General features: G+C 33.7%; 1 protein-coding gene across 1 annotated transcript; it reads left to right on the top strand.

Annotated features, from left to right (window-relative positions):
- The first annotated feature begins 12,704 nt into the window (after window positions 1-12,704).
- LOC111986587 (mannan endo-1,4-beta-mannosidase 4) lies at window positions 12,705-25,445 on the top strand. Its single transcript, XM_065767594.1, is given in 6 exon segments — window positions 12,705-13,043; window positions 13,219-13,413; window positions 14,246-14,368; window positions 24,408-24,613; window positions 25,004-25,212; window positions 25,215-25,445. Coding segments are annotated over 6 exon segments (1,215 nt in total). The 3' UTR covers window positions 25,358-25,445.
- The last annotated feature ends 1,382 nt before the right edge of the window (window positions 25,446-26,827 follow it).

Here is a 26,827-nt window from a genome sequence, read left to right as displayed (position 1 = left end):
AACATCTATATCCCGGATATTAGCTAAAGCCTCGACCTCCGCCCACTTGGTGAAGTAATCAACAACCATTAACACAAACATGCGATTGCCTGTTGCCCGAGGAAAAGGGCCAAGAATATTTAGCCCTCATTGTGTGAAAGGCCTTAGGCTACTGACGGGATTCAAATGGCCTGCTGGCTTATGGACCAATGGGGCACGCTTTTGGCATTGTTCACACTTATGCACATATTCGACAGCATCCTTCTGCATTTGTGGCCGCCAAAATCCCTAGATCATCACCCGGTGTGCTAATAAGCGTCTCCCTACATGACTGCCACACACTCCGTCATGCAACTCGGCTAAAAGCTCACTTACTTTCTCAGGGTGCAAGCACAAAAGGTATGGCCCCCCAAAAGACCACCAGTATAGTTTACGATCTACTAACAACCAATACCGAGCAGCCACTCGGCAAACCCTGTTGGCATCCTTTTCATCATCCGGAACTTGATCCTTGGCTAAAAAGTCGATGATCGAGTCCATCCAACATGGCCTGGTCGCTGCAATCATGGCAACATCAACCCCAGTAATACCAACACTATCTACTACACCAATGCTCGGCTTAACTATTAGCTCTACTTTGATTAATCGAGGAACCTCCTTAGTCATTGATGATGCTAGCGTGGCTAAGGAATCAGCATGTCTATTCTGCGCCCGGCCCACTTGGGCCACCTTCGTCATGCCAAACTTGTTCATGATCAGCTTTACCGCCTGCAAGTATGCTTTCATCCAGGAATCTCGGGCTTTAAAGTTGCCCTAGACTTAGTTAACAACCAACCGAGAATCTAAATATATCTCCACATCCCTGGCATCCATTTCCAAAATAGCTCTCAATCCGGTGAGTAGAGCCTCATACTCGGCTTCATTATTAGAGGCCCTAAACCTCAGCCTAAAAGAATGCTCCAACCATATTCCTTTAAGAGTAATAATGACAATCCCAGTACCGGCCCCTAGGGCACTTGACGCTTCATCCACAAATACCTTCCACAAGCGACTCTCCACATGACAAACCATTTCCCTATTATTCTTAGGAGAAAACTCTACAACAAAATTAGTAAGTACTTGACCCTTCACCGAACTTCGCGGCCTGTATCGTATGTCAAAAAAGCCTAGCCGAGTCCTCCATTTAGCTATTCGGCCCGTGAAGTCTGATCTCTTTAACAATGACTATAAGGGATACTCAGTCAGGACATATATAGTATGAGCCTAAAAATAATGCAGCAACTTAATTATAGCATGTATTAAGGCTAACACCAACTTCTCCAAGGGTAAGTACCTTGTCTCGGCATCAACCAAAGTCTTACTGATGTAATACACAGGTTGTTGTACTCTTTGGTCCCTTAATAGCACAGCACTCACAGCATGATTGAACACTGACAGGTATATGAATAAATTCTCCTTGAGCTCTGGGACTGTTAGCTTGGCCACTTGCATCAAATAATCTTTCAAATCCTGAAAAGCTCTGTCCTCATTCCACTGAAATCCTTTCCACTTCTTCAGAAGTTGATAGACTGGTCAGCAATGATTGGTGAATTTGGAGATAAATCGATTAAGGGCAACTAGCATCCCAATCAATACTTGTACTTCTTTCAGATTGCTCGACAGCTTGAGGCACTTCACGTCTTTGATTTGGTTGGGGTTGACCTCTATTCCCTGATTAGTGATAAGATATCCCAAGAATTTACCAGCCCCCACACCAAAAGCGCAGTTCTTAACATTAAGGCGTAACTTATGTTGTCGAAACACCTCAAACACCCCCTGGAGATCCGTTATATGCCGCACCTCCTGTTTACTTTTCACCACCATGTCATCAATGTACACTTCGACCGTATGCCCTATTTTATCATGGAACATCCTCGTCATCATTTGTTAGTACATGGCCCCGACATTTTTTGACCCAAAAGGCATCACAGTATAATGATAGTTGGCATCTGGGGAGATGAATGCTATATTTTCTCAATCCTCGGGCGCTAGGGTGATCTGATGATACCCCTGAAAGGCATCCAAAAAGCTCATCCTCAGGTGTCCGTACATGGCATCTTCCAACTAGTCGATCTTTGGCATGGGAAACGGGTCTTTTGGGCATGCTCGGTTCAAATTGTCAAAACTACGCAAACCCTCCACTTGCCGTTATTCTTCTTCACTACCACGGTATTTGCTAACCATTCCAAGAAGAAGATTTCCCTTATCGTCCCAGCCTCCTTCAACCTTTGAACTTCCGCATTCACTGCCTCAACATGCTCCTTGGCTTCTACTTCTTATGAGGGAATGCTTCTGCATCTTAGGATGAAATGAGAGGTCTACATTAAGTCTATGGACAATGAATTTGGGATCTACTCTGGGCACCTTATATGGACTCCATGCAAACACATCCACATTCTGTATAAGGAATAAGTCCTTCATGCTTTCTCCTACTTGGAAGCACTTGTCAACATCCCACAATATCCTTACTCTCATCATTTTCTCGGCACAGTCAGCCCCCTTCTCTTCTCGTGGATCTTGTAATTGCTATAAAAGGACCCCCTGTGGCGGGTCCTTTTACTCAGCCTACTCCTTCTAGTCAACTCGCTCTTTCTCCTAATTGCCTATGGCAACTAGGTAATGTCTAGCTGTCTGCTGGCTTCCCCTTACTACAACAATACCCTACTCGGTAGGAAACTTGACTTTTACATGCAGGGTGGACGGAATAACCCCCATTGCATAGATGCACGGCCTTCCTAGGATTGCCGTGTATAGGGAGAACGAAGCAACCACTATAAATGTTACTACCAACTCCTTGCCTTCCATATTCACAAGAAGAGAAATTTGCCCCTCCAGAACTACCACTTTGCCATCAAACCTGACCAAGGGTGTACCATACTTCGAAAGATCCTTATTCCTCAATCTGAGCCCCCTAAATAGGTCCGGATGCATCATGTCAACCCCATTTCCCTGGTCTACCATCACCCTCTTCACTAAGAAGCCACTTATCCGGGCCATAACCACTAAAGCATTGTCATGCGATTGAATTGTTTCTTCCAAATCGTTGTCATAAAAAGCGATAGGCTCTCGGGCAAGCTTTATCTTCTTTTTGAATGGCTGTATGCCCGAGCTACCTTCCACTGGTACTATAGTCAATACTCCTTTCCTTTTCCAGTAAGGCCTCTCGGGGCAGCATGGATGACCTCAATTATCCCTAGAGGGGTGGAAGGGGGTTCCCCCTTTGCAAAGTGCCTTGTCTCGTTCCTTGGTCCCCTGTGTCCATCACAAACTCCTTTAAATACCTTGCCTTTGCCATCTACCCGAGATGATTCCTCAACACCCAACACTGCTCAATAGTATGGCCCTTATCTTGGTGGTAAGTGTAGTATAAGTTTTGATTCCTCCTAGATAGGTCACCTCCCATCTTGTTCTGCCATCTGAAGTATGGTTTGTTCTTAATCTTGTCTACAATCCTATGCACCGGCTCCTTAAATGTTACATTTACCTCCCTTACTTGTGCTTCTAGCTCCTGAATCCTCAAACACCCCCCCCCCCCGGGTCTTGGGTAGAAAACCACCTTGCCGAGGACGATTTATCATTGGTACTTTACCTTTGCTTTACAGCCGGTCATCCTCCAGTCGTTTGTACTCTTCAATACACTTCATCAGCTGCCTCATGTCCTCGGGAGGCTTCTTAGTCAATGATTCCCGTAGTCCAGAATCCTTGGGCAATCCCATCTTAAAAGTGCTTGCCACAATCTTCTCGTTACCCCCGCCGATCTCATTGTAAAGTTTCCAGTACCAGCTAGCATAACTGTGAAGGGTTTCTCCTACCCTTATCTTCATAGATAGTAACGCGTCTACCGGTTATGATACCCAGCTGCAGGTTTCAAACTGAACACCAAACTCTTGGATCAACTTGGCAAAATTATGGATGGAGCCCTTTTGCAACCTATTAGACCATCTCAAAGGGGTGGGGCCGAGGCTTGAGGGAAATACCTTGCACATTAGCGCGTCATTATAAATGTGCAGAGACATCATCTGGATATAATAGCTGACGTGCTCTACCGGATCCATTTTCCCATCATAGGAATTAAATGGAGGGCGTGTAAATCTGTTCAGCATTAGGGCCCGCTCAATGTCGTTTGAAAACGGCGACCGAGCAGCTCTACGTAGTGCGCGGCTCATTGCATCCATGGTGGCATTATGGGGCCATCGTTTTTCCGAGGAATCTGAACCCCAGTCTGCATATTCCCATGAACGTCAACGGTCCCGACATTGACAGGATTCCCATGAATGCAAACGGTTATAGCATCGACGGGACTCCCATGAATGTGAACATTCTTGACGTCGACGGGAACCAGATTGATTGGACCTCGTCCCATAACGATCTTCCCTCTTATCAGATCTCCCTTCTGGATTGTCTCAGTCCCTTCTCTCGTGCCTACCCCCTACTTCCAACTCCAGATCTCTCACAAACCTGCGTAACTGCTCAAGTTCCTTATCTCTCTTGTCAGATTGCTCATGCCTTGAAGCACCCAATATCATCCGTTGTGTTTAGTACGACTCTTCTCCAAGGCCGGACTGCTCTTTCTCCTGTTCATGATCCATATCTTCACGCCTCTTTTGCCTCCGTTCTCACCAAGTGGATCCCCGAGAAGATCCCACTGAACCACTTTCAGCGTCACTCCCAGAACGTCTTCCAGACTTTTTCCCGCGTGTGAGTCTCAGTTGAACCACAGTTTTGTAGGAGATTCTCACAAATAGCGACAATTGTGTGCACCCAAAATGAGGTTAACAGGCTTGCCCTCCCTTAGGCTCACAATCTATTTATAATGTGGGTTTTGAATTTCCTACTCTAGGTGATTCTTCCTTAAAGACCCAGCAACAACTCTCAAGCTTTCATATTCTCCCCCTCTCACTCTTATGGCTCTTTCACTCTCAATTCTAAGCAACCTTCTCGCCCTTTCAACAACCCCTTCCCTTTCTCAGTTTCTCATATTTTTAGCTCAAAATTTGTGGAAGAATCATGATTACCCTTATGGCTAGTGGGAGAAGAGGTCCAATGTCATTAACCCTAAGTGGGTGTTTAGGTGGGAGTAAGGTGTGGCACGAGTGGCCTTGGAACTGGTTCCCATTTCAATAGAGCTGCTCGGTAGTGGTATGCCTTGAGACGTTACTGAGCACTCGAGGGATGACACCCCTGGGCAGTTGTCCTTTGCTTGAGGAATGGTTCACCAAGCGTGACCCAGGTGATGTGGTGTAGCATTGCTAATGAAGATCACTTGCCCATGGCTTTAGGGTGGCCTAAGGCCGGGCCAAGGGGCAATTGGACTAAATGTCGGTTGGAGCTCAAGGCCCAAATGGGCCTGGACATCAATGAGCTCAAGGCCCAAATAGCTTGGGTATCATAGTGCCGTACAACTATGTCATCAATCAAATGTTTAAATTTCAAGTTTTCGTAGTCTAAAATTATGCATAAAATATAAGTTTATGATTTAAATAGTAAATAATATTCTATTAGTACAAAATTTGACATGTGTGTTAAAAACATAAAGAACATGCAATCTAACAGTTAAATTTTAAAAATATGTAACAATATTACTCTCTTTGTTCCAGTTTGTTTGTCTTCTATTCCATTTTAGGATGTTCCAAAATATTATCCTATTTCTGAAAATAAAATTAATTAATTTACTAATATTCCTATTGTACCCATATTTTATTTTCAAAACTATTTGAAAACAAAACTAATAAATATAAAAAAATAAAAAAAAAAAATCAATCTAATTGGGCCAACTTTTTAGTTGCCTTATAAAATAACTCTTTTAAAAAAAGTTGATAAATTATTTAAGAATAGTTTTGTAAGCTTATACATTTTTATAAGGCAGACAAGATAATAAATAATTTTCTTTTAAAAAATTTAACTTTTTAAATAAGACTAACAAATTATGACGGATGGAGAAATTTTTGAGTGAGTTTTACCTCTAAAGTTAAACTGTAGCGAAACTTTTTGTCAAAAAAATAATCAATCTCTTTTGACTTCCAAAAAAGTGCTGCCATTCATGCCTTAATGGCAAACCACTTTATTAGTTGTCAACTTCAAAAAAATTCTAATAAGTCATATTATACAAACGTGTATATATTGTGCATACTTACCAAAATAATTAGTATATGTGTGACAACATAAGTGACACAAACACCCACAAAAAATTTTGTATAAAACTTTCTTTTACTAATATGTGGGATTTGTAACGGCTCTTATTAAAAACTCACGCTTATTCATAAAAGAAAAACCATAGCAAATTCCTTTTTTCTTTTCCCGTAAAAGTTTGTTTGAAATCTACTTATTTTGTTGAAACTGAAATTTTTTTATTGAAAGTACTGTAAATAAAAGTAAAAATTAGCTGAAATAATATAATAGAGTCCATAAATAGTATCAAAAATAAACTGAATAGTAAAATAAGTTGGCAAAAAATAAACTATCCAAACAGATACTAAGGGTGTGTTTGAATACTGTTATTTTGCTGAAACTGAAAAATTATTGCTAAAAGTATTGTAAATAAAGGTAAAAATTAATTGAAATAATACCGTGAAGCCCATGAATAGTGCCAAAAAGTACAGTGAAGTCCATAATTAGTAGCTAAAATAAACTAAATAGTAAAATAATTTTAAGTTTTAATCCTAAATCAAACACGCATACTAGTAAAATACTTTTTTTTTTCATCTCTAAAACCTTTCAAATAACTTTTTCAATGTTTGACTTGCAATATATTTTATTATTTATGATGATAGATGGCATCACAGACCAACCTACGGCTGAACTTAGTCTTAAATCTCTCCCTCTTCCATTGTTTTTATCTTTTTTTTGTTAAAATTTTAGTTATTAAATAATTCCACTTAGCCAATTAAATAGTTTTCTATGCAATATTTAAGTTTATAATTAATTACTGCTATCAAATCACTTATTTAAGAGCGATGAAAGTAATCTTGCTTCCTTTGGTCATCTTATTGATTTGGTGAAACCAGCTTTAATTAGAGGCTTTTAAGCATATTTGTTTAGGACAAAATTTAGTTACAAAATTAGTTGTAGTCTTAGTTAGAGGCTTTTATGCATATTCGTTTTGGACAAAGTTTAGTTACAAAATTGGTTGTAGCCTAAAGCTATAACCTTACTTAATATCTTTTTATCGGACATAAATTTTGACAAACACACAATTGGATTACATCTTCTATCTTCTTGTATCCTTCATATTTGCAAAATTTCTAAAAAATTAAAGATCAATGACTATGTCATCAATAAATTGTTTAAATCGCAAGTTTTTATAGTTTAAAATTATGCATAAAATATAAGCTTATAGATCATATAGTAAATAATATACGATTGACACAAAATTTAACATATGTATTAAGAACGTAAAGAATATGCAATTCAACGGTTAGATTTTCAAAATATGCAGTAATATTTATTTTTATTGAATAAGGTTGTAGCATTAGGCTACAATCAATTTTATAACTAAATTTTGTCCATTTGTTTTTACATACCCGCAAACTAGGCAATTTTGCAGCTCACAACCTAGCTAAACATGCTAGACATGTTAGAAATTTATCAGTGTGAATAAAGAATGTTCCTCCACACCTTCATGATGTTCTTCTAGCCTATTATGGCTAAGTTTCTTTCTTTCAATAAAGTTTCTAATACTTGTTCTCAAAAAAAAAAAAAAAAAAAAAAAAAATCACTTATTTAAGATGTAGTATATTAGTTAACTGTATAGTTTTTCTGCAAAAGATTGAAGTTATTATAATTAATAAATTATTATATAATTAGCCGTTCATAATCACAAGAGATTATATTTAGTCTATTTTTATTAGGCTGCTATATTAAACAAAAAATGGTAAACTACATATTTGGCCCCTATCCTTTATACCATATTTTAATTTGATCCCTAACTTTTCAATTGTGTCAATGGTCCCTAACCTTTTAGTATCGTGTCAATCTAGTCATTGTTGTTATATTTTGGATGAAAATTGATGACATGGCAAACGACTAAAATAAAATTTTAGTTTATTCTCACATTAACAGAAGCTAATTTTTTATTTTGGCCAATAGGCATATCATCATTTTTCATCCAAAAGATAATGACATGGATTAGATTGACACAATATTGAAATGTTAGAGTTCAAATTGAAATACGGTGTATAGGATATAGATCAAATTGAAATATGGTGTATAGGATAGAAACCAAAAACGTAGCTTACCCAACAAAAAATTAACATAGCATTGTACATTTATATTTAATTTTTAGTGAAAATACTAGTATAATTTTGTATAAAAACTTCATCAAATTTGGAATATACTCATACTGGGTTAAAAAATATTAACATAAAAAACAGCAATTAATTTTATATAGTTATTTACATATTTTATATTTTTTTGAATTAAAGTCAATTTTAGAAGAATTAAAGTCAACTTTTGTAAACCTAATTGAATATCAAGAATTTATTAATTATTTTAAATTATATTATAGAGTATTAATTTCAAAATTTCCCTCAAATTAATTGAAAATGGTCTCCTACTTACCAAGAATGAGCCTCGTTAAACCATAAATTCAAAGTGGGACTTACAATTAGGAAACTTTGATACTTCTTTAACTAGATTACAAGTGATAAGTATACCACAAATTCTGCCATATTACACATATATATAAAGTAAAGTAAATCCCCATACAATTAACTCAAAAATCTCATAAAATATAGAGGAAAAGATATACACAGAATAATTAAACAAGTACAACCATTCATTGCATAAAGTAAATCCTCCTACCCCCATAAAATAAAAATAAAAATAAAGTAAATCCCCATACAATTAACTCTAATTTACATATATAATAATAGGTGAAACAGAGAGAAAATCCAATTAGATTTCAATTAGATTCTCAATTTTGCGCCACTTGTCCTAACAAAAAAAAAAAAAAATCTATATCCATCTCCTCTCTCCTTTTCCTTACGGATTTCTCAGAGCAAGGCCAGGTTCAAACACAATATTTAATCCCACTCTTCCTTACTTCACACTCTCATACATTAGCACTTCATTGGCGCCTCTAAAAAGATTCCAAACTCAATGATCAATTCTTAATTTTTAGTAGTTTTTAGTATGTCTTGATTAAGATTTTGTTAATTTGTTAAAAGTGGACAAAAATATAATCATATATATTATATTAAGTTGAAGTTCAATTTTAGAATTCAAATCGAATCAAATTAATTTCTAATTGTAGTTTAATTTTGTGCAATGTGTCCAATTTGATTTTTAAATGTTGGTGTTAAGTTACCTCCATTCATAATGCTCAATGTGGAAACTGAATCTACCAAGATAAACATCTTATCATCACAATTTTGTAAGATTATTGTTTTAATCATTTTCAGGTGTGGATTTTGAGATTAAGTTGCTCACAATTGGTGGGAGAAGATTGAAGCTTACAATTTGGGATAGAGGCAACGGTTGGAATTATTTTGAATTATAGCTTCATTTTAATCTTTGATTAATGATGCTTTTGGAAGTGATAGTTTATGCTAACATGTAATCTTTCTCTTCTTCCAAGTTAGTCATTGCTTTTGGTGCATAAATAGATTGTAGAGCTATTAACAATTGATGAAAGATATGTATATATGATTTTTAGTTAGGTGAACTTTTGGATTTTAATAGAAACATTTAACCTTCGGATGTTGAAAAAACAAGAAGGTAAAATGTTCTGTAAATTTTAAGTTTGTGAAATTGATCAATGGCAATTTGAAGTGTTAAAAGAGACAACAATATTGACTCGGCTTGAAACGTACTCAAAATAAACTCAAGGACAGTGTATTAGACATGTCTATAGGGGAAAAGTGCTATCTAATGGCATCTCCACTAAAAACTGTAAATTGCAACACACTTCTAATTCTAATCCGTTATTCATGTCCAATTTTATTAGAAACTTTTGAAGAAAGTTCTATTAATGTCCCTTTATATATTTTAAATAATAAAATGCAACATTTTTTACTGTAGCATCACTTAAATAATAAAATGCAATATTCTCTTTTTTTATTCATTGTTTTATCTAATACTATCTTATGTATGATAAACCAAAAAAAAAAAAGAAAAGACCAATAGCATTACTTAAATAATAAAATGCAATATATATATATATATATTTTTGTTTGATTTAATTCTATCATTTGTGTGATAAACCCAAAAAAATAAACAAAAAAAAAACAAAAAAATTGGCCAATAACATCATTATAATTAATCAATCCTGTGCGGTAGCACGGTGTTACATACTAATTTCCAATAAAGAGGAAAGGATATACCAGAACCAGAATAATTAAACAAGTAATAAGAGGCTGTTTGGCCACCTTTTTTTGATCACTCAATTTTCGTCACTCATCACTCATCACTCATAACTCAATACTCATCACTCATCATTCATCACTCTAAAATTAATACCCGTTTGGCACATCACTCATTTCTTATCACTCAATATTTTTCACACTATTTGTGGGCTTCATTTCTGTCACCACTGCAGCTTTTTTTTTTTTTTTCTTTTAGAGTACCCACAACCCGAACCCAGAAAAAAAAAATGAGGAAGAACAGGGGAGACGTGAACCTAGGTGAAGAAGGAAAAAAAAAAAAAAAAAAAAAAAAGGAAGGAGACGTGAACCCAGGTGAAGCAGGAAAAAAAAAAAAAAAAAAAAGGAAGGAGACGTGAACCCAGGTGAAGAAAAAAAAAAAAAAAGCGGAGACGGTGAACCCCAGTAAAGAAGAAAAAAAAAAGATGGTCAAAAGTTGTGGCTAAAAGTATGGCAATGGGTCCCTCATATAGTGTTATTTACAAAAATGTCATTGAGTTATGAGAATTGAAAACTGAAAACAGCAAAAGTTGTTTTCAGTTTCCATAACTCATAACTCAAAAAGTAGAGAATTGAGTATTGGAAACAGAGTTATGGAAATAGAGTATTGGTGCAGGCAAACGAGTATTTTGAATGGGTCCTACCATTTTTGAAAATTGAGTTATGAAAACTGAGAATTGAGTCATGAGAATTGGCCATCCAAACAGCCTCTAAATATCACATATCTTCAAGTATCTAACATAATTATCCCATACATTGAATAAAGTATCCTCCCTCTCATATTGTGTGAATCTGTGTGCATCCTATACACTTNACCAAAAAAAAAAAAAAAAAATCTAATTAGATTATAAATTTGACTCCAATTTTGTGTCATGTATCTTATCTAAATTTTCTAATTTTTGTACCCAAATAAATGATGCATTAACATTTAACGCGGAAGCCAAGAAAACCACAATGATAATGCTCATTAGCCTAAGCAAGAACATCTTACCTGCACACTTTTATGGAGATTATAAATTGGACTCCAATTTTGTGTCATGTATCTTATCTAAATTTTCTAATTTTTGTACCCAAATAAATGATGCATTAACGTTTAACACGGAAGCCAAGAAAACCACAATGATAATACTCATTGGCCTAAGTAAGAACATCTCACCTGCACACTTTTATGGGTGATCTTAATAGAGTCTGAAGCTCTTCTAATCCCACAACCAGAACCAAGGAGTCTAACGAGAAAGACTATAAAAGTAAAACATCATTTCATCCTAATTCCATATCGTCATCCCATGTCTCCTCCTCTCTCCTTTTCCTTACGGATTTCTCAGAGCAAGGCCAGGTTCAAACACAATATTTAATCCCACTCTTCCTTACTTCACACTCTCATACATTAGCACTTCATTGGCGCCTCTAAAAAGATTCCAAACTCAATGATCAATTCTTAATTTTTAGTAGTTTTTAGTATGTCTTGATTAAGATTTTGTTAATTTGTTAAAAGTGGACAAAAATATAATCATATATATTATATTAAGTTGAAGTTCAATTTTAGAATTCAAATCGAATCAAATTAATTTCTAATTGTAGTTTAATTTTGTGCAATGTGTCCAATTTGATTTTTAAATGTTGGTGTTAAGTTACCTCCATTCATAATGCTCAATGTGGAAACTGAATCTACCAAGATAAACATCTTATCATCACAATTTTGTAAGATTATTGTTTTAATCATTTTCAGGTGTGGATTTTGAGATTAAGTTGCTCACAATTGGTGGGAGAAGATTGAAGCTTACAATTTGGGATAGAGGCAACGGTTGGAATTATTTTGAATTATAGCTTCATTTTAATCTTTGATTAATGATGCTTTTGGAAGTGATAGTTTATGCTAACATGTAATCTTTCTCTTCTTCCAAGTTAGTCATTGCTTTTGGTGCATAAATAGATTGTAGAGCTATTAACAATTGATGAAAGATATGTATATATGATTTTTAGTTAGGTGAACTTTTGGATTTTAATAGAAACATTTAACCTTCGGATAGTGGTGCAATGTTGTCTTGTGTAATGTTAAGTTTTTTTTTTTTTTTTTTTTTTGGCAGAGATACAATATTTCTGACATGCATGAGCTACCTTCCATATATAACCCCTGAGAGCATGCTTATATACACACCCCCAAACCTTTTACATCCCTTACTGTCCTTTGATTTCTTTCATTTCCCATTCTTCCCTCTATCTCCTGTTATAATTCATCAAGAATATATCATTGGTTTCAGTTCTTACTTCTCACTAGTCAGTGTAAACTCCTGACTATAAATTATATTCAGGGCTTAGCGTTAAGCTATGTCAGGGAAGAGATTTTTCAATTTACTTTTACTAACCCTTGTGGTGCTCTTAGGGACAAAGGGAATTCTTTGTGAAGCTCGCTCAACAGGTTTTGCTTATGTTACAACAAACGGGACTCGTTTTGTTCTAAATGGGAATTCGGTGTACTTAAACGGCTTCAATGCTTATTGGCTCATGTATATGGCATCTTTCCCTGCCAATAGGGACAACATCACTGCTACTTTCCAACTAGCAGCAAAGTCTGAAATGAATGTGTTAAGAACTTGGGCATTCAGTGATGGGGTTGAACGAGCCCTTCAGACTTCTCCTGGTGTTTACAATGAGGAAATGTTTGAGGTATGATTATATTCTATTATAGATTTGTTTCAATGAGTTCTATTGGGTCAGATTGACCTTCGAAAAAAAATTCAATAAGATTTGACTAATTAATTAAGGTCCTATATGCATAAATAGCTTTATTTATTGATTTGAAATTTTTTTTTTTTATGTGAATATTTTGTGGTTATGTCAGGGATTGGACTTTGTAATCTCAGAATCCAGAAAATATGGACTACCTCTCATATTGAGCTTGGTGAACAACTTTGCTGATTTTGGTGGAAGAAAACAATATGTGCAATGGGCTAGGGAGAGTGGCCAGACCTTGGAGAACGATGATGACTTTTATACAAACCCTGTCGTCAAACAATACTACAAAAATCATGTCAAGGTATACAGAGTATCTTACATACAAGAAGATAGTACCTCATGAGACCGTTTTGTGCGATCAATTTCTCACATGTAAGACGAGCAATTGATAAACATTCTAAGTACAAATTCTGAACTTGATACTTCCTGGCTTTTCAAAACATACTCTAAAAAGTACTTTTTGAGAATTGTTTACGAAAAACACACAAAACAAAATAAGAAGATAAACAAGGTAAGTTAAAATTTCAAACTTTAGACGTAATTAGTCCATAAATTGTTTGCCTTTTTTGCTCAAAGAAGCTATAAAAGCCCTTCTATGGCACATGTAGTTACTGTTTGGGGTCCACCTTCTCTATTGTGCCTTTTAAAGTTTTGTCTTCTATTTCCTTCTCAAAAAAAGGAAAACAGTTTTGTAGTAACGTATGTTTTGAGAATGGTGAAGAAAATTAATGATTTATGGTATGGGCATAGAATCTTTTACCAAACAATTTACATTTCCCATCCTCTTATTTCATAAAGGGATGGAAAATGAAAATTTTATAATTGGATCCATTGTAACCCAAAATATATATATATATATATATATATGTTCATAATATTTTCATAACAAATTCTAAATAGTATATTGTTATTGGTTCTATTTTAAATTCATTATGTAAATTATTTTTTTGTCTATTAGGAATAGCTAACAACCTATTATTTGAGATTTATTATAAAAGTGAAAGTGTTGTGAAAATAAGTAAATGTGTAAAAATTTTATATGCACAATTTGGAAGAAATGTTACAAATTGGTAAATTGTATTTAACACTTATTTGTTTTTGACATTGACCATTGGTGGCACATTAAATTGCAGGCCATTCTCACGAGAGTCAACTCGATAATTGGGGTACCCTATAAAGATGATCCGATGATTTTTGCATGGGAACTAATCAATGAACCTCGTTGCGAAACTGATCCCTCTGGCAGATTTGTTCAGGTCTCTTTCTCTCTCACATACTCACAAAAATTGTGTTTCTACTTTCTTGTTAGATTGCGTATACAATATCATATTTTCATCTTGCTTATGGAACACAAACTCATAGAGAGACTCATGGATTTGCAACTGCATAAGATTTTTTTGTTTTAAGAATCCAAATATAGTGCTAAATCCATGTTAGGACAATGGGGGTGATTAAAGCTTTGCTTGTTTTATCATGAAGTGTTTTCTTACCTAAAATATTTTTAGTGTAAAATGATTTGATTTTAATCGTTAATTGCGATTTTAATTCTTAAGCCATTTTATCCATCTAATATTGTTTGGTTGCATTGAAAATTTCTAATGACAATAATAGTTGGGGAGAGGAATTGAGCGGTAGTATTGACAGTGACAACTGACAAGAGAGATTGTCGGTGAAAGGTGCCAGTGGCAATAACAATGGTAGCAATTGATAATTGGCAACCAATGGCACGAAACATGCCAAGTGGTGCCCGGTGGTCATGGCTGCAATGGCCGATAATTGGTGGCTAGCAGTAAGCATCGGGCATGAAGGTGATGATGAACAAGCTGAGTGGCAGTGATGTTATGTAGGCATCAACAAGTTGTGGTGGTGGTGGTCAAGCAAATGGCAATGAATGGGTGGCTTGTGGTGGCATTGACTAGGTTTTTTTTTTTTTGGAAATTTAATTTATACTTAAGTATATATCATTTTTCATTAATTATATTAAGAAAAAAGTTTAATTACAAAATTAGTTGTAACTTAAGACTACAACCTTACTCAATGTCTTTTTATTAAAGGTGAATTTTGACAAATCCACCATTGGATTACATTTTCTTCTTATGTCCTTCATGCTTGCAAAATTTATAGAAAATTAAATATCAATAGTTATAGTATTAATAAATTTTTTATAGTTTAAAATTATGTATAAAATATAAGGTCATAGATAATATAGAAAATAATATCTAATTAACACAAAATTTGATATGTGTATTAAAAGCATAAAAAACATACAGTTTAACAGTTAATATGTAGTAATGTTTTTTTTTTTTTAAAAAAGGAAGTTATAGTAGATTATAACTCAAAAAAAAAAAAAAAGTGTGTGACCAATTGTTTCGTGCTACCTATTCATCTCATGTATAACATTTTTAAATATATATATATATATATAAAATATTCCAAGTCAGACATGTTAGATTCTTTAATGCTAAAATTAATGCCTCCCAATTAGACATGTAGGATAAAAAACAAAAGAGTGGGCAAAAAACACCAAAACTCATTTATGACAAGAATCTTATAACTTAACTAGTTGATACATTTTAATGTTTCTAATAGAAACATTCAAAAATCAAATCCACCATCTCTAACTATTGAATTAAAGAATACATTTACATTATGTTAGAGTGAAAATTCTATCTTATATTGAAAAAAAAAAAAAACTATTGAATTAAAAATTAAAAAAATTTATAAAAAAAAGAAAAAGGAAAAACTCTAATGTTTTTTAACAGTTTAGGACAAAAAGAATAAGTTGTAAGTTTAAGAACGAAACAAGTCAACGTGTAGGTTCATATTCCTGGTATATAACTCTTTGTTTTTTTTTGTAGTGAAAAGATAGAAGATATGCAGCTTTTAAGTCTTGTCCAAGTAAATTTTACTAAAGCATTATTTTGACAAGGAAACCAATGAACTTCGTTGTCTTCACATAATATTCTTGCTGGCAAATATCATCATGATTAGAGAATGATCACTATATCATGTTTACAAATTCATATTTTTAGTTTTTTCTTTTTTAATTTTAAATATATATGTATAATAAGATAAAAGTCTTATCCAAAAATTACAAAAACGCTACTTGGCACTCTCATCTTACTTCTCACAATCTAATTTTTGCTTATATTAAGTGTGACCTACTGATAAATACTCACTGACACACCAATGTCTCTTTCTTTATTTCTTACTTTTTATTTTTTTATTTTTTATAAATGTTCTTTGTTTCTTCTCTCTGCTCTTCTCAGCAAATTCCCCATCTCCTTTAGCTCACAATCATTTCTTTCTCGATCAATCTCACTTTCTCAACCCACAATCACACACACAAACACTAAAAAAAATCTCAAAATCAAAGTAACAAAATATATGTGTGTGTATATATATATATATATGTATGTATCCCAAATTCAACAGCAACAACAAAAAAAGAAATTCCAAAGTCACAGCATCAATCTCTCTCTCTCTCTCTCTCAAGCCAAAATCACTCTATCTCCTCCATCTCACCTTTCATTTTACCAAATGCAGCTATGACTACGAGGAGGAGTACAAACAAGAAAATAACTTATTTGGATATGCGATTTGGAATATGAATCTCTGCTATGTGAAACTACTACACATCATCAACATTGGCATTATTTATTTGGGTGTGCGATTTGGGAGATTCAGAGGGAGTTGGTATGTGGAAATATGGAGAAAGTCGTTAGACACAAGAAATTTGACAAACCATTACACACCAATCTAATGTGGTAGATTTTTAGTGGTGGATAAAAAAGTAACGTCAACGGTGAGTCCAGATAAAAATCTCGACAACTCAATTATTGTGAAAAATGTTGTGATTTTTTTTTTTTTTTTTTTTTTTGAGAGCATTGGTCAGATATGTGAGGAAAAAAACATACAAAGAGAGGGATGTGAATTTAGTGGGGGGTAATGCGGAAGAATGGGAGAACTCAAATTTATCAATATAATCATTAAAATTATTTTTATTGAATTCTATTTAGAACTCAAATTTATGTTAAATAAAAATGACATTTATTAATATGAATCACATCATTGCAGTTGGTTGATTGCAATTTAAGTAGATCAACATAGAATTAACCCATTAATTGATCCATTTTGACACGAAACTATTTGCACTCAACACCAACTCACAAAAAATTGTGTCATGTTTAAGGGTTGTGTCAAATATTGCCACCATTTAAAGGTATGTACTATGTAGCGATGGCGATTTTGCTTTGCTCCTCTCCAACCCACCTTGCCTCTCAAAGGTGTTGGGGCAAGGCAAGGACAGATTTAGGCTATTCCAACCCATATATATTTACAAAATACCCCTGTGTTATTAATATTTCACAAAGTACCTTAAATTTAATTGTATTAATAAATATTTAAATGCTTGGAAATTAAGACTTTTTTTTATTATTGTGGTTTTTTTGTTAAATACTTTGGATTATATTATTGAGTTCTTGGTAAAAATTGATTTGATATGATATGATCAATTTAATTGCAATTTCAAGTATGATTTATATTATTTTAATAAGTGTAAGCAGAGTGAATTAACACGTGAGTGAGGTTTTGTGGGGCGGGGATGCAAGGCGGGATGCCTCAACATGCGAGGCAAGGCAACTATCTTATAGGGTGTGGATGGGGCATCCATGATCTAGACCTGATTTGCCTTGTTGCCACCCCTAGATATGTTGTTGTGAATGAAGATTTTTGTTCATATAATTCCATTTTAGGATATCCCAAAATGTTGTCTTGTTTCTAAAATTAAAAGCTACTAATTAACTAACAAGACCTGATCTGCCTTGTTGCCACCCCTACACATGTAATAGTTTATGGGGTAAATATACATGTTTGTTTGTTTAGACCCCTTAAAGCAGATTATTTAATCTAATATATTATCCAAATGATTACTTAGGTTAATTATTCAAATCTACGTTAAACAATAATAAATTATATCATGCAAAGCAGCGGAAAGTAAATAACACCATGATATGATGACGTAAGAAAACCAATGAAATCGATAGTCTCAAAGTAAAAACCTAGGGAGGATTTGACTTAGCAATCCTCAAGGTAAAGCAAATCCACTATAAGAGAATCGAAATTTTTACAATCAGATTTAACCCTAAATCTATTGCTACCTCCAGTAATAACTTACTAACACGACCATGTGCAAGTTTCGAATCCACTGACTCCTTCTCTTCTTGGACTTACTGCAACACAAGCACCCGCGCTTGTGACTTTGAAATCCCACTCAAAGGTTTCAGATCACCTTCAGTTGTTGATCTTTGTAGTAGCAACTAGATTCTACCAATGCTTGATTGTAGATCTTGCTCCGATAGACACTTATGTAGTTAGAAGGTACAACACCTCTCAAATCTCACAAAGAATAACACATAAAGTCTTCCAAAGGTCTTCAAAACATAGCTAGGGTTTCCCTTTTATATGTGGACAAGTTGGATTGAAACCCTAAATGTTTTCGCAGGCTTGGGCCTTGTTTTAAAATTTTGCAAAATCTGATTTCTGCAATTCTCAATTGATCGAGTCTATTTTTCAATTGATAGAGCTTGGCAAATTCTAACTCTTCTTTTTAATAGTTTGCTCGAACTTGAAACTTGAAACATACATCTTTGAGCAATGCCTAACACATAGACTAGACATGTTTTGTTCTTGGTTTACCAACACATACAAAATAGAATTCTAAACATTTAATCATAAATCTTTAGAACCTAACAATACATTCTCATAGTTTATGGGAGTGAGTGTAAAAGGGAATATAGTTTAGTGGGATAAAGTGTAATGTCCCCATAATGTTTTCATGAGAACAGTATCTTCTAAGGTATTTTTTTAATGCTTGTTTGTATGGATTACCCCAATATATAGGCCACTATTGTTGTCTTTTTTTTCCTTGATTTTAGTTATTTTCTTTATCATGACTTTACTTACCCATAAGAGAGACATAATTGCCTCCATTTATCATGGACCTCTTTTTATTTAGGCAAAAATACCATTTTAGCCCCTATATTTTGGTGTCACAATCAATTTGATCCCTACATTTTGAGAACAGTCAATTTGGTTCCTGTTATTTTCAAGTTACAGTCAATTTAGTCCCTACCGTTAGACGACTTATGGAATCTGTTGAGGTGGCAAACGCAATGCACACATGACATAAATTAAATTAAAATATAAATAATCCTTCCGCGTTGGTACTTCCACAGCAACTTTCATGTGACTCTCACATGACTCACTTATTATCAACAATCTCACTCACTGTCAAACACAATTGAATGCAAAATACCCAAATTAAAATTCCAAATCCCTAACCCACGATGAACATGAACTCCTTCTTTACAGCCAAATCTCTTCTCGCTGAAGTTAACTACTTACCGTGACCAAATACTTTGTTGTCCTATATATTCCCTTTGCACATACAGAACAAAAAGACCAATAAAAATGTCTATCTTCCACTTAGCTCAAAACGCATTCGACAAGTTTAACACTGGCAAGCAGCTTCGACAGTCTAACTAAACAGGACGTGGGATGACATAGATGAGGTCGGTATGCAATTGTGTCCTCTGCGAAACAAAAGGGACCAGGAGTAATCCCAAACACACTTTGAAAATACCCAAATTAAAATTTAGAAGAGATTTGGCTATGAAGGAGTTCATGTTCATTGTGGGTTAGGGTGGTTTGCTAAAAGTATTTAAATATAGTTATTTGTTTTGCCATCCATAGAATGGTGGGCCCCATACTTGAATTTATTATTTGGCTAATATTTTCTAAATACAGTTTTTAAAAAATTGTATCCTACTATCATGATTTAAAATAGGATTTTGAAAGAAATTTCTCAAAAAAAAAAAAAAGGATTTTGAAAATGACTAAGGGGGTGTTTTCAGAATACAGGAAATGTTTTTAATGACATAGTTGTAAATAAATTGAAAATAATAGACCCCACATATTTGTCAAAACTCTTTTTATCTCTTAAATTAAGGAGTTTATCTTTATCACAAAAATAATTTTCACACATCAAATTTGAAACTTATCAATAAAAAATTTTTAAAAAAAAAAAAGTAATCTACAAATTCTAAATACTACTTTTTGTAGATTTTTTTTTTTTTAAATCTCAAAAATAGAAATGGTCTCCCAAACAATTATTTTTGTTTTTAGTATTTTGAAATTGTTCTTAAAAATGGGAGCCAAACACGTAAAATATAAAAATTATTATCTGAAAACTAGTTTCAAGTTCAATTTTTTGAAAATTGTTTTTATACTGTTTTGAAAACAGAAACAAAAATCATCCTACCAATTAGGCCCTAGGAATTTGAAATTTTAATTTGAGTATTTTAAATTCAATAGTATTTGACAATGAGTGAGAGTGTTGATGATAAGTGGGTCATGTGAGAGTCAAATGGAAGTTGATGCGGAAATGCTAACGTGTAAGGACTATTTATATTTTAATTTAATTTATGTCATGTGTGCATTCTATTTGCCACCTTAGCAGATTCCATTAGTAATCTAACGATAGGGACTAAATTGACTGTGACTTGAAAATAGCAGGGACTAAATTGATTGCTCTCTAAATGTAAAGACCAAATTTACTAGAACACCAAAATGTAAGGACCAAAATGGTATTTTCGCCTTTTATTTATTTATTTATTCAATAGTGGGTGGGGGGATTTGAGCTCTATACTTCTCCATTGGAAACACTAGAATGTGTCAATTGAGTTATAAAATTCTTGACTTAAAAGCCTACTTGAAATTTAAATATTTGATTGATGATATAGCTGTTGATCTTTGTTCGGGGGCCTTTTTCGGTTGCCCAACCTCGTGTGATTCGTTGGAGGGATGACCTTATTATGCTCAGGTTCTTTTTGGGGAATTGCGTCTGGAACTCAACATTAGGCCACGTGGTCCAACGGCTATCGTCATATTTTAAACCTACAAAATCATTAAGGCCAAAATCTAAGAATCATGATAATGGTTGAGTAAATATGTAATATGTGTTTGATATGATAGTTTTGATTAGTAGTTGAAATAAAGTAATTTGTATTTAAAGATGAAGTAAGCATGGAGTCAATGATGTAGATTTAAAGATATGGAAGTAAAGTCATTTATCTTTGTATGGTTTATAACTCCAGCTGTATAGCATCACTGAATCGATATGATTCTAGCAGACTGCCAGTGGTAGAGGCTAGTTAAGTTTGCCCTTCTTATCATGCATTTAAATGAGTTTAAGCCTTGGTTAATAGTTGGAATAGTAGTTGGAATAAAGTAATATGTATTTAAATGTGAATCAATCATATACTCAATGATGTAAATTTAAAGATAAGGAAGCAAAGTCACTTATTTTTATATGGTTTGTAGCCTTAGCTGTACAGCTTCTGTGAGCTAATAATGTCCCAGCAGAGTGACTCCAGTGGTAGAGAGGCAGTTTGCCATGATAACTTCAAGATTAAAGGAAAAAATGGGTGCACCTGGAAGGAGAGAGAATATGTCCAGCTATGTCTAGGGGCTGGTTAAGCTTGCCCCTCTTATCATGCACTTAAATGAGTTTTCCCCTTAACAATGCTCTTTTAGTTTTTGTGAAGTTATGAATAGTATTGCCTTCCATGAGAATAGCTTTTGTATGGAGTATATGTGCCTTCTAAGAGAAGGGTTTTATGTAAGAAGTAGCTATGCCTTTTAAGAGAAAGCTTTTGATATCTTGGTGCCTTCTAGGAGAAGGGTTTTAGTAATAAAAGTTCATGTCTTTCATGAAAAGGGCTTTTTAGTGTGAGTGTTTGATATCTCTTGAGAAGTATGGAGATGGTAAAAGATATAGATATTTTGTGGGATGTAGTATATGATATATGGAATTATGTGAGATATGGAGGTTAAAGATAATAAAAATGTGAGATTATAACCGCTAGAGAAGTTGTAGAGGTTGCTTTCCAAGATGAAAGATTTTGTAAGAGAAGAGCATGGAGATGTGTTTAAATATTTGGAGAGAGGAGCAATGAGATAGGTGTATTTACTAAATATGGAGAGTGACAAAATGAGTATAAGAAGAGTAATAGTGATGTAGTGTGTTTAACAATGTTGTTGGGATTTACTGCTAGGATCTTCTGCTGGAGGAGTAGTAGAGATTGATTTCCAAGAGGAAAAATCTTGTATGAAAAGAGTATAGAGATGTGTTTATGGGCAGCAAAACAGTAGAATTTCAAAATGAGAGAGTATGAAAGTGGAGCTTAGAAGAGTTGTGATGTGTTATATGTAATGGTGTAGTAAGTGTGTATAAGATTATGTAAGAGAAGTGAAGAAAAAGATGTTTAGAGATGACGAGTATAAGAGAGTAATAGTATTGTAGTGTGTTTAGCCAAGCTGCTGGGATTTTCTACTGGGATTGTATGAAGGCTTATGAATGGCATTTATGATCTAAGGGTTGAAGAGTATAGTTCCTAATTTAGAAACTAAAAACCCAAAAGCTCAGTACTTCATTAAGAGTTTCAGAAGATAATCAAAAGGAGAAAGAATAGGGAAGCTTATGAGAAAGTTCTCCTCCATTGGTGTCCCCCTTTGAGGTGTTAAGGAAAGGTCCCCTTTAAAACTGAGTTTAAAGGGGTATTTTTAGCAAAGAATATCAGCCAAAATCTGTCCCAAATAGCAATGAATTTTCAAAGAATCCATCTTAAGATTTGGCCAAAAATGGTATGTTTAGCTTTAAGATATTCTTGTTGTTTTGGGTAAGAGCTGCTAGGGAAAGAGTAGCAGATAAGGAAATCATTTTAGCAAGAGAAAGGTAGTTTCTTTAGTTGGTTTTGGCTTTAGCCAAAAGTGGAAAAATCAGTAATGCTCAGGCTGCTAGGTCAGCTATCACAGCTATTCTGAAAAGACTGTCCTAACTATCAGGAAAAGCTGTGATAGCTATCATGAAAAAACTGTTCTAGCAGTTAGGAAAAGCTGTGACAGCTATCATGAGATAGCTGTTTGCTTTGGGTAGAAGCCAATGAGGTCAAATGGGTCATTTCAGACTGTTGGAGAGGTCATTTCATGGATTTGGCTGAAAAATGGTAAAATCTCTTTCAAGGGTATCTTGCTATTTTGGGTATAGCAGCTCGCTGCTAGGATTTCAACATTAAATGACTGATGATATCACTTTCAATCAGGTATCAAGTGCTGAATACACTGTTGGGGTTCAGCTGGAAATACTTCTCTTTTCGGGTGTTTGTGTCTTTGGTCCAAGGTTCCATTACAACACATTTCTAGCAAGTAGCAAAATGATTGGTTGAAAGTCAATGAAGTTTTAGAGATTTAGTCAAGGTCTTATTGTGTTGTGACATAATCTTGGTGAGCAAGAAGAGTGTTTAATGCTCTGCCCTGGTAGCTAGTAGAGAAATATATGGTCTGATTGTGGCAAACAGCAGCTGGGTATTAGAGATATCATGAAAATTTTGTATAGAGAGATAAANTTAATTATATTAAGAAAAAAGTTTAATTACAAAATTAGTTGTAACTTAAGACTACAACCTTACTCAATGTCTTTTTATTAAAGGTGAATTTTGACAAATCCACCATTGGATTACATTTTCTTCTTATGTCCTTCATGCTTGCAAAATTTATAGAAAATTAAATATCAATAGTTATAGTATTAATAAATTTTTTATAGTTTAAAATTATGTATAAAATATAAGGTCATAGATAATATAGAAAATAATATCTAATTAACACAAAATTTGATATGTGTATTAAAAGCATAAAAAACATACAGTTTAACAGTTAATATGTAGTAATGTTTTTTTTTTTTTAAAAAAGGAAGTTATAGTAGATTATAACCAATTTTTTAGCTAAACTTTATTTTTATATTAATATAATTTTTTGTTAGTTAGTATTTTTAGTTACACAAAATATAAAATATATATATATATATATATGTAATTTTTTTTTTAAAGAGTCTTTCTATAGACAATTTCACATTAAATTAATCTATCAGTTCACATATGTGCCTCATTAAAAAAAGCTAATTTGCATATATTGTAAATTTTTGTTATGTCCCTAGTTCTATTATTTTTTAAAAACATTTTAAGTCAAAAAAAAATCCAAAAAGTGACTTTGGTATTTAACTATGATAAAGGCTAAATCTTTTTCCTTTATTTTTTTTTTTTTTTTTTTTTTTTTTCTAACGGTAATCCCATACTGGGACAAGACAACTATCCATCCACAAAAAGCTTCCAACTTTGTTATTTTGATAATTAACTAAGTCAAATCTTTCTTATTTTTCATCTTTGAATTCCTTTCCAGGAATGGGTGAGAGAAATGGCAGCATTTGTTAAGTTCATTGATAGTAACCATTTGCTGGAAATAGGGCTTGAAGGATTTTATGGGGATTCAATACCACCGAGAAGGGAGTTCAATCCTGGCAATGTACATGTTGGGACTGATTTCATTTCCAACAATCAGTTACCAGGAGTTGATTTTGCCACAATTCATCTCTATCCAGATCAATGGTAATCTTCTAAACTTTGATGCAAGAATATAAAAAGTCATTACTATGTTTGCCTTCATTTGCATTGATCGACATCTTTCATAGATTTGAAGTCTATATATACATATATATGTGTGTGTTTTAAACTGGAAAAGTTCAAATTATACTTTATGTAACCCTTTGCCAAGGTAATATCATATAATAACTTTTCATTTGATTAACAATTCATCTTTCTTTTTTTTAACAGAAGGATAAATTTCATATAATTGTAAATTACCTTCTCTTTTGAAAACAGTAAATTATTTATTATTTGACTTATAAATGCATTTTTTATTTTAAAAATATAAAAATCCTGTATCCCTATTCTTGAAGTCCATAATTAAATATTTGTCTCTTTTAATAAAAATAGCAGGTTACCGAATTCAAATGATTCTGTTCAAGCTGCTTTTGTGGATAAATGGATTGAAGCACACATTGAAGACTCACAATCAGTATTACAAAAACCACTGGTTTTGGCTGAGTTTGGCAAATCATCAAAGCTCCCTGGGTACACCCAGGATCAGAGGGACAAGTATTTTGCAAAGCTTTATGAAGATATCTACAACAGCTCAAGTAATAGGGGCCATTGGTAGGTGGGATTTTCTGGCAGGTCCTTGCCCAAGGAATGGATAGCTTTAGGGATGGTTATGAAGTTTTATTAGAGGAGAGCCCTTCAACCACTAGTGTCATTGCTGCACAATCAAGCAGGCTATTGGCTCTCAAGTAAAAAATATAACTTTCTCCATTATTTTGTGTCTCTTTGACCATTGTATGGGACATCATCAATAAACAAATAAATCTTTAAATTCTAGCTTTGGCCAGTTTTTTGGGCAAAAATATTGTTTTGCTAGTTAACATTTGCTGTTGACTAACTCAACATAATTTGAGGCCTAAAACAATAATTTAAATTGGTTTTTGATATTTAAATATCAATTAAATATATTTATTTAATACTAACCAAAAAAAATTTAATTGATGAACTATTACCAACCAAATTACAATGAATTTTGTATAGAAAATTAAATATCACAATTTAAGCATAAAATTTAACAAAAAGAAATGAAAATTTATAATTTTTTTTTTTATTAAATGGAGGTTTAATTTATCTTCGATAAGGTCATGGCTAAAATATAATTTTCAATTTTAATTTTGGTTTTAAGAGAAAGATAAAGATTAATTGGTGTGGCCATGTCGGGGATTGGATGGCTAATTTTAAAATGGTCTACTTGTTAAGGGAAATTAATTACTATTGATGTTTCGGTACATTTACAAACCTCTATTTTTATTTTTTTTTGATCAAAAAATTTAGGATTTCAGTTGGGTTAAGTTTCTATTAGTTTAATATTTTGGTAGCCTTTTTGGAAAAGGGAAAAATAATTCACAATTTGGCCTTTTTTATAATATGGGTGTAGTATTTTCTAAAGGATGAGACTTTATTGTAACGGGGACTTTAGGCCTAGGGCTAAAACGGGCCTTGCATTTGCATGAGGTTCATATTTTATCCTGAAGCTATAAAAGATAGATATATATATATATATATATATCTTAAATTATTGAAAATATTATACTTTTTATATTCCTAAATTATTGCAATTTTTTTTTTTTTTCCTAAATTTTGAAAAGTTCTTTTATACCGAGTGTGACCAATTAAGGGTTTCTCTCATGCCGTCTTGGGTTATCTGCTAGGGTTCGCTAGCCAGATTTTCCCAGCATCGAGAGTAGAATATTGCCCCTCCCTTTGTGGAGGTTTTGTTGTTCCCTTCAAGCCGTTGTGCCCGGTAGGACGGTAGGTGTTGTTGTGTTTCTCTGTTACGGTGGGGTGGGGCAGAGTTTCTCATAACCATGGCATCTATTGAGGATCTTTGGTCTCGGTTTTCACTGACAGAAGATGAGGTGAATGGGGCTGATGTGACTCGGAAAAAAGAGGTTGCCATTGTTCGTTTAGCAGCAAAAGTTTTTACAAAGTGAGTGGTTAATGCAGAGGCAATCAGTCAGACATTCAAACCGCTTTGGAAACTTATTGGAGAGATGAAGATTCGAGACATAGGTGGTAACATACTGCTGTTTGAGTTTGATGATGCGTTGGATTTGGAAAGAATTCTGGAACTTGAGCCATGGAATTACGATAAAAGTAAAGTTGTTTTCCGACGTGTGGTGGATGCTGAATTAGTGCCCCTGCTCTCATTCGATTCCGTTA

This window comes from Quercus suber, unplaced genomic scaffold, assembly GCF_002906115.3.
Source record: "Quercus suber isolate HL8 unplaced genomic scaffold, Cork oak 2.0 scaffold_827, whole genome shotgun sequence".
NCBI lineage: Eukaryota > Viridiplantae > Streptophyta > Magnoliopsida > Fagales > Fagaceae > Quercus > Quercus suber.
Note: the sequence above shows the minus strand (reverse complement) of the source record. Positions and strands in the feature narration are given on the sequence as shown.